General features: G+C 47.0%; 1 protein-coding gene across 4 annotated transcripts in view; it reads left to right on the top strand.

Annotated features, from left to right (window-relative positions):
• The first annotated feature begins 236 nt into the window (after positions 1–236).
• LOC119373998 (uncharacterized) overlaps positions 237–11838 on the top strand; it is a 172254-nt gene continuing 160652 nt past the window's right edge. For 2 of the 4 annotated variants that reach the window (XM_037644057.2, XM_037644054.2), the window contains exon 1: positions 237–1047. In XM_037644057.2, the coding sequence (XP_037499985.1) occupies positions 660–1047 (388 nt within the window). In that variant the 5' untranslated portion in view covers positions 237–659. The remainder of the gene's footprint in view (positions 1048–11838) is intronic. The other 2 variants (XM_037644056.2, XM_037644058.2) reach the window with 2 other exon arrangements.

Here is an 11838-nt window from a genome sequence, read left to right as displayed (position 1 = left end):
AGGTTTGAAGTTCTCACCGTCCTCGTCTTGGAGTTGTGTCCCTCCACGACTTCTCGGCAGGAAGTCGTATCTTGAAGAAGGGACAGCCAACTGCTTCGAGGCGTCAAACGCTATCGGATCCCTTCTTCTGTCAACCGTTGCAAAAAAAAAAAAAAAAATCGTCTGCTGCTAGTCGCCAGACGGTGCTGCTCCTTTTCTCTTGGTTTTCTCGATGACCACTTCTCGGCCGCTAGTGTGAAACGGCTCTGTGAGTGAACGACATCTTCCAAGACAGTAGCGCGCACGCGCGCGTTCTGTTTCTTGCTTCGTGACACCTCGTATTTCTTAAAGAGGTGGGTGTGTGTGTACCAGCGCTAGCGCGTGCGTTTGTGATGTCACTGTGACGTGTGAAGACTGGTTCTCTAGTATACACATCCCAACACCACCTGCGGCTGTTTTTTGTGGGCTGTTGCCGAAAACCGTCGGAATTTTTCTCGCACCTCCAACGTGATTCCGTTTTTTTGCACTTTTGCGAGGAGGTCGCGGCGGACTCACTCCCGACTTGAACGTGTAACCCTTGTTTTCTTTGTTTATCGTGCCTGTGATAACGACGTGAACCACTGGTAACACGCCCCTCCTCAACCATCGTCACCCACCACCCCCTTTAGGCCTGGACGGTCATGGGGTCAACAGTGGGATTCGAACTCGCAACCGCGGGAAGACCGACGCGGTGTCGTCGCTTCTTCTTCGTGGTAGTCCTGGCAGTGGCTTCGTCCCTGGCTTCGACGGCCGACTCCTGGCCCGCCCTGGATTCGACCACGCTGGATTCTAACGGTGGCGACGCCTCGGAGGCCTCGGTCGTACGCGGGGCTACGGGTCTTCCCGTGGTGTGCGCCTGCGGAGCGGACGTGTCCAAGTGTCCGGCCGGAAGGACGGCCAAGACGCCGAGCCGGTGTCCTCCGTGCGGTCTAGTGTGCGCCCGACACACCGGCGAAGCCTGTTCGATCGACGAACCGTGCGCCAAGGATTTCGGCCTCTCCTGCGACCCCGTATCGTTCACCTGCAAAGGTATGTGTGACCAGCCGTGGTCTATTTGCTTGTCTCTTTCTTTCATGTCAATCCGATTTGACTGTAGATAGCGCAACCTAATCGCTGTGCGCGTGCTTACATAAAGGCTTGAGCAGTACATGCGTTGTCATTGTGCTCTGGAGAAAGGACGTAATCTGTAACAGCAATCATACGAGATACCAAACCTAAGCTAATCTAATCCAACCTAACTTAACCTAACCTAACCAAATCCTCGATACTGAGCAGGCCCATAGCCAGGGGTGGGGGGGGGGGCGCCTAGGGGCCCGTGCCAGACCCCGAAATTTTGGTGAAGCAGGTGTTTTTACCAAAAATAAATAATAAAAATAGGTGTTTTTCGCAAAAAGTTAAGGTTTTCAGCAAGTGCCCCCCGCCCCGCCCCCCCCAAATAAATTCCTGGCTACGGGCCTGATACTGAGGTGCATACCTGATCTGTGAGTTCGTTTGGCTTTTAGTTTCTGTCAACACCGAAACCCATAAATCTGCTCTCGGACACACGATCGTTCTTTCGTACAGAAGTCTACAGCAACTTAGTGCATTGTGCTGTGTAGGAAAGAAATGTCATTAACAGAAATCAGTGAGTATGGGGCAGTCAGGCAAACGTGGTTTGCAGAATCGTGTTGCTTTTCTAAAGCACTGTCACGCACTGAAGCCCTTTATCCGTTGTCGAATGTGCGATTGTCATAGTTCATCGCGCAGTCTACCATTACTATAGACAGCGATGATGGGGGGATGTGACAGATGGGCGAAACGCTGTGATGTTGCGTGTCACTCAATGTGACAGTGGTCGATTATGCATATTTTTTTTCTATTGATTGAGTGCCGCGGATCACCTTATAGCTCGATGATTCTACCGGGGGCGGTACACACGTATCGTGGAGTTTATGCGAACCAACAAGCAGCCTTTGGAATTTGTGCCCATATTCAATGTCGACGTGCTGTGTGGAAGACGTTGTGGTGTATGTTCAAAACTGTAAGTCATGCGCGCATGCGCACACGTTTACTCGTGTCTGCACATCACTGATTTGTTTGTTTGTGTGTTTGTTTGTTTAGTAATACTATTAACCCTAGAAGGGTCATTAGAGGAATGGACAAACAATCAAATACAGTTCAATAAAAAACACACGCGCAACATAAATGCGAATGATGATTTCAAGGGCACTGCTTGCTTCACACATATGCACACGTTAATGCTATTTGGCTCGATATAGCGCATATGGAAGCTGAGACAGCGCGATTACAACGACTATACAGCAATATGAGTTCTGTTTTTATGACGGCCTACGACTTGGCACTTGTTTCAGGAGAACACGGTCGCAGAAGGCGGCAGAGGACACTATTCACGTTTGGTTGAATCACCTAGTCGAGTAGACGTTCTTATATTTCAAAGGTCGCTTTAGGCACGGCATTATCGCATGATCTTGAAATAAATGACGCGGACAGTGCGGCGCATACAGTTTTGTAGAAGGGACGTCCACGTATTCGTTTATGCGCGAGATCCGCTTCTGAGCATCCGCGTGTTAATTATATTTCATATGAGTTACTTTATGTAGTATTCATTCATGGTCGATGCACTAGTAATCCGTTTTGTCAAATCCGATATCTTCGTGCAGACATATTTCCCGTGTATGTCTGTTGATTGGTAACGGCTGGACTACCGGAAGATGGGCCGTGCCCTCTGAGAAACATGAAGGCTGCCATTTTGTTGCATAGTGCCAGCACAGCGAAAAGCCGCCCTATATGCTTGCATTGACGTCACTGAAACCGCCGTGTTGGAGCACCAGCATTGGTGGACGGAACAGTTTGCGACGTCACATTAATGCTATCAAAACAACACATGCAGGTTCTTTCGTGATTCACGCACATGCGCGGTCCTGCCACGTCGTTCTCACATTGACGCAGGTTAACCGCAACTTGTTTGTAATCAAAGCCGCCATCGCGTAGTGCCAGTATACGTTCAGAAGATGGGTTCATGACGTCACGTGCAAGCCATCTATATCTCGATGTGTTCGTCTTTAGAAGCACAGTGGAAGCTGCGAATTGTACAGCAATATGGGGCACGTCAATTGACGTCACGCGAATACTTCCTATAGCCGCTTATGGGATACAGTTAAAGTAAGCCGTACTAAACAGTACTAAACGTGCAGTGATCCCAAAGGGAGAAGGACAATGATAATCCTGTTCACTCTGCACCTCGGTTGTTGACCCGTACATTGCAGAGTTGCTGCGAGGTCGTTAATAGTCAGTGAGGCAATCAAAACCCACTCTTCTACAATTTAAGCGTCACAGATTATCAGCGACTATTGGTGACTGCTGTCATAGGCTGCCACTTTAGCTCCAATCATCCAACGCTTGATATAGAATTGTCCGCTTCCTTTTTACGATATAATTTTATAACGGAAAGAAACGGACCACGGTGGTGACATTCTTGACGTGACGTTCCGTATTTAATGGAGTTCCTCGTGGACAGGTTGGAATTTCGATACATTTTACCGGGGAATGGCATGTGGGAAAGATGCGACACGTGACACTTTCCTTCAAGCCCTCCCCTTTACCCTCGCTCCATATTGCGCTGCCAGTTGCCACTCGATCCCTTCAAGCAGCACATTATTTTTACTGCGGTGTCGACAATGTGTGAATGCAGCGCGCAGATTTTCCACGAAATTTAAAATATGTACTTCAGGAAAATCAGACGGTCCATCAGTATGCCTTCGCCTAAGACGACTTGAAGATGAAGGCAATCTTCGTTTCCGGCTTCTTTTCTTCTCAGTTGACTGTGTGGCAGAAAGGCCCCCGAAAGCTTTCTGCAGCTAACGTGGTTTTGCATTGCCTCCGAGATGTGAGGCATTGCAAACTTTCTGCACCACAAACGATTTTTGCACTGCCTCCGGGATCGGTGCTCCTTTGACCTAATGATGATGTTGTGTGATGACGTCGTAGATTTGGCGAGCTGTGACGTCTTGATGACGTCACGTTACACTGAGGTCGTGGAACTTTCGTGGCGCCGTCGGGCACTTGAGTATCACGTCGACTTTTGACCGACTTTTATTAGGTTTTTCTTTGCATCATTCGCGTTGATGCCGCCGTCTCGCGATTTCTCGTCAGGTCTCGCCGAATCTCGAGAATTTCATGACTCGATGAGACATAGAAGGCTTTTGCCTTAAAAGTATGCTGTCTTATAGAAACGATCAACAAGTTTAGAAACAAGAAAGCATTCCTCTCTGTTAGAGAAAGTCTGGCACTGTCCCGAAAACCAGTTGCATTGATCACGTTACAGAAAAAGTTCCTGGCATACTTTTCATTTCTTATTATTTTTTTTTTTTTTTTTGCTAAAACCAAGCATAGTCCCGGAGCAAGCGCTACTGAAAGCGGCAGTCGCCAACGCACTGCAGAGGCGTTCGGACGGCGGCCAGAATTTATAGATAGAACGGCAACTGACTCCGTTTTCGACTGGCACTAGATCATACCGGCGAAGCGGAACCACCCCTTCACGCAACTCGTTCTTCTAAATCTGTCCTCACGGTGGTCAGATTATGTTTTGGAGCGCGAAGCGCGGGCGTCAGCTGTCGCCCATACAGTTCCCGCACAACGCCTCCAGAGTCGAGTCGGCGAAGCGTTGCGCAGACACACGTATACATACGTACGCTGACGAGGCGTGGTTGACATTTCTGGCATATAATGGACCAACAACGAGTCGCCCCTACCTTGTTTTGCGAGGAAGATATAATTGGACGCTGTCAAAAAATGTCAGAGCCGTGGTTAGAGCAGTTGGTGTTTCCTTATCGGTACATGGTGTACACTTTCTGTGTGATTGCGGCATTTTCTTTGCGTCTCTGTGTAGTGTGTGTGTGTGTGTGTGTGTGTGTGTGTGTGTGTGTGTGTGTGTGTGTGTGTGTGTGTGTGTGTGTGTGTGTGTGTGTGTGTGTGTGTGTGTGTGTGTGTGTGTGTGTGTGTGTGTGTGTGTGTGTGTGTGTGTGTGTGTGTGTGTGTGTGTGTGTGTGTGTGTGTCGGCGGCCATGCGGCTTGCCCGTGTTCCATATAGAAAAACAGCGCATGGGCAGACGACGCAGTAACCCATCAATTTTTATCTTAAAGGGCCCCTAACAACCTCTTCAAATACAGAGCACGAGCGAGCTTGCTCGGCTGCTGGCCCGAAGGTCGCAGGTTCGATCGCTGCCGCGGCGGTCGCATTTCGATGGAGGCGAAATGCCAGAGGCCCTGTGCGATGCCAGTGGACGTTAAAGAACACCAGATGGTCGAAATTAACTGATTTCACTTCGTTTTGTGCATTTTCGACCGCGCAAGCGGAGATAACAGCGGGTATACCCGAAAAGCGCCAAATCCTGATAGGCTCAAAGCTTAGGTCTGACATTGTTCACCTGTTTTCTGAAGGAAAAAAGTGGCGAGGAGGAATAGCTCCTGTAGGAAGGGCGGGGAAGGCGAGAAGAAAAACACACATTTTGCACAACTCTTCGAACTCAACTGGTTTAGGGGCCTTTTAAATTGCGTTGTTTCGATGTTGGAAAACAGTGGATTTCAATGATCTACACTACGCTTATGCGGCCTTTTACTTGGGTAGCGCACACGCAAGCACATACAATGTGAAGGCGTTGACATATGCTACCTTTCGTCAGCTTCAATACTTGAAAAGAAAGTTAAAATAACCGCATACAATCCGGACTATAACGAGCAGACGGGCGTGTCGTCTGTTCAGCCGTCCATGTCTTCTGCGTCGCCGTTTTTTTTTTTTTTTCGAGTACGGGATCTAACCAAGTATAGCTCGAGACAACACCTTTGCCGCTGCCGGCGTTTGTGTGCGTACGACTCACACGTGACGTCGCCTCGGTGCAGACAATTGTTCTTGTGTATGGCGGGCGTGTTCTCGCTTCCGCATGCTGTTGTTGTACGCGTTCTGTTGTACTTGCGTTCGGGTGCGGACAGCCTTGAGCAGACGATTGCGGGCGAACCACGGCGTCGCAACGGCCGGACAAGATAGCGATGCGGAACAAAGCGCGCATGCGCGGACTTGAGACGACACGGCCAACTATAACCGTATAGGCGTGTTAGGTGTGCACTTTCAGCCGGACTGGTTAGGGTATATTTGGAAGTAGATGGCGGGAAGGTTGGTGAATTCCGTTTCCGGGGAGCCAGTGACGCCCGTTGGGCGTGAAGAAGTGACGCAGCAACTATAGATACACTACACAAGAAGTATAGAATAGATCCTCACTATAACGAGCGCTGATACACAACATTATTAGATATAACTACATCATTCTAACAGCTTTCTCGCCGATACCGGCTTCTAACAAATATCTGGTTATAATATTGACGAATATAGCATACGTAATATCTTGTGCGATCCAAGTTTTCTCTAACAAAGTTCCACGCTGATAGTTCTCCATGATCAGTGGGCCGATCACAGAGGCAGTTCAAGGCGACGATGTCGTGTGATGACGACATGATGATGTCATAGCGACGTCACGATGCACTTCACTAATTTTGGCGATCTGTGACGTCATGATGACGTCATATGGCGACGTCATCACGTGATGATGATTTTTTGCATCATTCGGGTTGACGCCGCCGACGGTCAATTTTCGCGTTTGATGACGCATCTAAGGCTTTCGCCTTAATAAACCATTCAGAGCCAGATATTATTCGCTCTCTTCCACCAGCAAAGACGCGTCTTTTTTCACTTCAGTTAAAGAGATGTTCAAATCTTTAATGATTGTAGGAAACTACCGCGTGGTTAAAATAAAATGATATATTTGCCAAAACCGCTGTTCTTGCAAAAGTACCAGCTATAGAAACTTTGCATTATACCTTTGGTATCGGCAAACATTTTAGGACTGTATTTTTGTTCAGGATCAGCCTATCGAAACGCTTACATATGGCCGGAAAGCCGTTACGAAAATAAGTCAGCTCAGATTCGTTAAGAAACGTCCACGTAAAAAAATATCTGCCATCTTGCACGCCAACATGAAAAGAAATTATTTGACCAAGGGGCACGCCATGGCATATAGATTACTCCAGAAAGATGACACGAAGAGTTGCTTTCGGATAGAAAACAGAGCGTGCAAGCGTGTTTAGTCTCACGTGCTCTTTACATTTCGCGACTGTATACGTGGAAGAGCTCGCATTGGTCGATGCGTTGGCTTGGCGAACTGATTGGGCCTTGCGCGCGCAAGCCGGTCTCCTCCAGGGGTTTTCACTGAAAAGACGTCGGAGCGAAGGACGCCGTTGATTCCGGTTTGCCGGGATCGCGCATATCAAACACTCCATAAGCAGTCACTTCTTTCTTTCTTTCTTTCTTTCTTTCTTTCTTTCTTTCTTTCTTTCTTTCTTTCTTTCTTTCTTTCTTTCTTTCTTTCTTTCTTTCTTTCTTTCTTTCTTTCTTTCTTTCTTTCTTTCTTTCTTTCTTTCTTTCTTTCTTTCTTTCTTTCTTTCTTTGTTCGAGCTTGTTTTTACACCCTATACGATTCGGCGAGATTTACCGGTGCAGAGTCGTTGGCACGGTGCAAGCAAGCGTATGGAGATATGTACATTCGGACGTTCTGTACGCGCATCATGTGCTTTACTCCTTCGAGCGTGATGGATCGGTGGTGCTTTCGATTGCCGCAAGGGAGATTAAAGGACCGCGTATGTGTTGCTCGCCTGTATTACCTTATGCGGCATGTTTCAGGGCTCGACGCCTATAGTTTCCTATGCAATCACAACAACAAAAGGTACACTGTACACAACTCAATCGTGTGAGTGAGATGGAGTGCGGGCGACTTGCTGTTCGGCGGACAGCCGACACCATAGCCGACCGTTTTCCAACATTAGAATACATTAGCCGGCAGTATTCAACGCTAGCCAACAGTAAGACAACGGTAAGAAACAGTATAGGGAAACAGAAATGTCCATTATTTAGGTGTTCTTTTAAAAAACCGCCGTATTCAAAGTGAGTCCGGAGTCTTCCGATTTAGGTGTATGTACATGACAATCGTATGTTGATATTAAAATGTAAGACTAGAACTTAATGAGAATAAGTGGGTACTGACATGAAATTCTTTAGTTTTTTTTTTTTTGTCAAGTAAAAGGCCAAACCCTCTAGAGCCTAGACAGTGAACCGGTGAGCGTGTGTGCACGCTAATACATTAAATACATATTTTTAAAAGTTAGTTTCGGTTCTTACTGTACTCTGATGTTCACGACACGGTATGAGCTTCTCGTCACGTGATCGCGTGAGATATCGCAACGTTTCCACGACCGCTCCGCACCATGTATTATGTACTTGAAAAACGTGCTATAGCTCCGTGGCTCCGTTGGTGAATGCACAGCCGGCCATTTCGAATGTTTTTCGTGATGCACAAGAGGCCATCTTGAATATTCTAGCACCTGACGTCATCACAACTAGCCCTACTGGTGCGTGAAGTCACCAACATTGATACTGTATACTAACGTCACGATCGTGGTCAGTAAGTCCGCTATGCGAAAATCGACTTTATTGCCAAAATAAAATGTCTTATCAGCATTTACGGTGCTTAGAGCTGTCTCTTTATACAGGAGATTTCTATGTTGCAGTATGTTCAGCTTCGATAACTGGTGTCAGCACCCCTTCGAAGTTCGTGTTGCCTTGAAGGAGACAGAGAATAAAGGCCGAGACAGACGGTACGATTTTCCATCCGATGCGACGTCCGACGCGGCGGTGCGGCAGCCGGAATGGTGGCGGTCCGATGCGATGAAAGGTCCCCATTCCGGCAGCCGTGTCGGACGTCGCATCGGATGGAAAATCGTACCGTTTGCCTCGGCCTTAAAGTAGGCCTAGCCGTCCGCGCACCGGTACGGATACAGTTTTTAGGCTGTCAGCTGTTCAAATGTTTGTATCGCACTACAGAGATCGTCGTCTCTGGAGGAAGCAGGAAGTCGTGCACTGTCAAAACCGCCCACGTCTTCTTTTGGCAACGCGGAAAAACAGAACCGGTACTGCAGTGCGCAGGGATGGCCGGTTGAATCTTGTGGCCGGCTTATAGCCACCTGTCAGTGTCTTCGGATTCGTGCAGACGACTCGGAACACCGTCTGTTCCCCGCTGATAGCAGACAATACGTTGTTCACGGCGGTGAGATATATATCGCGGCAATACTGGATCACGTACAGTATGTGCGTGTGCGCCACATATTTTTAGCAATGCATGGCATAAATCCAAAGAACACTTTTCAAAAATTATAAGTAAGCATTTTGTGCATGAAGACAACGGCGATTTATTTGTACCACTTTTCTCAAATGCTCCGCTAATTAAGTAGTTCCGGACTACGGCATTCTTTAGGACATTCGTAGACAATTATCGACCACGAATCAAACTTGGAATTATTCAATAAATTGCCTAAATATTTACTATCTCGTCACTATGGCGTCTTTCGTATATGCAATAAAATACCACTTCAACGAACGCCAGTTGAGGACTATGTCACCGGTGACTCTCGCGTTGAGACATGCGCCACTCTGTCTACAGAATATTAATCAGAACTAACAGACAATGCCAAATAAAGGCAGTTTTCTTTGGCATTGTCCGTTAGGTCTCATTAATATTGTGTATAACTAAGAACCAAGCCCTTAAAAGTAATATTCTTTCCTTCTGTCTGCAGAGGAAATTTTAGCGAGCGTCCTACCTCAGGAACAAAAAGAGGAGGAGGAGGAAGTAACCTTTGTTGAGGAAGCACCTAAGACTTCAGCTAAAGAAGCAATGAAAAAGTGAAGTCTTTCGCTGACCTGCAGAGTATTGTGCCGGAGAAGGTATGAGAGAGCCTGGACACAGTGAATCCATTCAAGACCACCGCAGTCATATCTGTACAAGTGCAGCAAAAGATTACTACATTTTTTTCAAAACATGCTAAATAAGCAGAAATACCACATTCAAATCAGCAGCATTACAAATAACAGGGTTCAAATATTATTTCAACAGCTATTCTTTTGCTCCTGTTAACAAGTTGCAATACAGCTATTTCATTTCAGCGAACTTTCGCTTTAATGAACTTTTTCCTGAGGTCCCTTGGAGTTCGTTCAAGTAAAGTTTTTCTGTAATACTTTTGTTTCCTGACGACTTCATGCGGTCGGTCAATCAAATCCGATCAGTCGGTGTGGGCTTGGACTTTCACTTCATGAGGTGCTTCGCTAAAGAGGCAAAATTTAAACCATCCAGGTGTCCGCTACAGTGACACGACTCGTGACCGGCAACAACCACTAGATAGATGACAACAGGTACCACAAAAGACTGCTTCAACTCCTACGCAACACAGTGGGCGTAGTTTTTGTTGAAATGGCGAATAATAAGAAAGACTGGCGCCTTTAGTGCAGAACCTGGTACGCACCTTTTGGCATTTAGTAAAGGAAAAGTAAGGTATACGATCAGAAACTTGTATAAAAATGTAATGAAAACTTGCGCTCAGTAGAAACACTAGATGTGTAAACACATGCGATGAAAGAGTACATGAATCACGAAGTATCGCGCATGAGTTAGGGTTAGCAAAACATGCACAAGTCTGCATATATGAAGTTAAACATCTCGGGCAGCCTCGTAATTCGCGGAAAAAACACAGAACGCGACTAACTGCACGCACGTAATGCGAGGGTCTATAAGTTACAAGGCCGATGGTGAAGCGTCAAGAATTTTGTTACGCAAAGAAAGTTCTTACGTCTGCACTCAGCCGGGATAAAATCAGAGAAAAAGAAACGTACTTACGCGTATAACGGCGTCCGTCGCAACCGCTATACATGTATGAGATCTTAATCGAAGTCACGTAGCCGTGTGATTTGCGCATTTAGCCGGCGAGCGGCCGAGTAACAAACATGCCTCGGCTGCCGTTTCCAGAGGTCGAGCAACACATTCCTGCTCATACACGACGGGCAAGGTTGGCACGCTTACGCCGTGGCCCTGCCCTGCTGCCGTTCCGAGTTCGCAAGGCCAAGTCTATGCTTTTGATCACTTCAGAACCACCCTGAATTATTTCATCTAGTCCAAAGTTTTAGCAGCACTTCACGTCTTTAGCATTAACATAACTTAATTTGTGTCTAAAATAAGACTTCTGATATACCCGCCACGGTGGTCGAGTGGTTACGGTGCTCGACTGCTGACCGAAGTCGCGGGATCGAATCCCGGCCGCGGCTGCTACATTTCGAAGGAGGCGAATTGCTAGAGGCCCGTGTAGTTAGATTTAGGTGCATGTTAAAGAACACCAGATAGTCAAAATTTCCGGAGCCCTCCACTGCGGCGTCCCTCATAACCATATCGTGGTTTTGGGAAGTAAAACCCCAACAATTAAATAGACTCCTGATATACAGGGTGTCCCAGCTAAGTCGAGCCAGAATTTAGAGATATGCCGGCGCACTCAACGTCGACGCGACGAATGCATGTTGCTGACTATTGTGTGGAGGAAGTCGCACTATTTTTTGTGTTTGGTTAATTTCTTAATTAGGCAAGATTAATTAACCAACTTTTGAAGCTACGAAGCTGCGCAAAAACTTCCAATGAGAAAGTTGTGCATCGGTTTGCATAACACCCGATTAGACAGTTTCTAATTTTCTGTCTATTAAGTATTCGCGTTTTTTTTTTTTCTCAGATGCACGCGAAATTCAATATACCACGTGACATGCCCGCTTGTGACTTATCGCTTGTGCTACCGCAAGCAACAGGTGCGTCATCGCTGCACTGTGAGGCAGCACACCCGGCCAAATGTCTGGCCCACCTTTTGGTTTGTTTTAACGATCACGACAGAGGTTTCGAGACGCACGCA

The sequence above is a fragment of the Rhipicephalus sanguineus genome, chromosome 11, assembly GCF_013339695.2.
Source record: "Rhipicephalus sanguineus isolate Rsan-2018 chromosome 11, BIME_Rsan_1.4, whole genome shotgun sequence".
Classification (NCBI taxonomy): Eukaryota; Metazoa; Arthropoda; class Arachnida; order Ixodida; family Ixodidae; genus Rhipicephalus; species Rhipicephalus sanguineus.
This window is presented reverse-complemented; position numbering and strand designations above follow the sequence as displayed.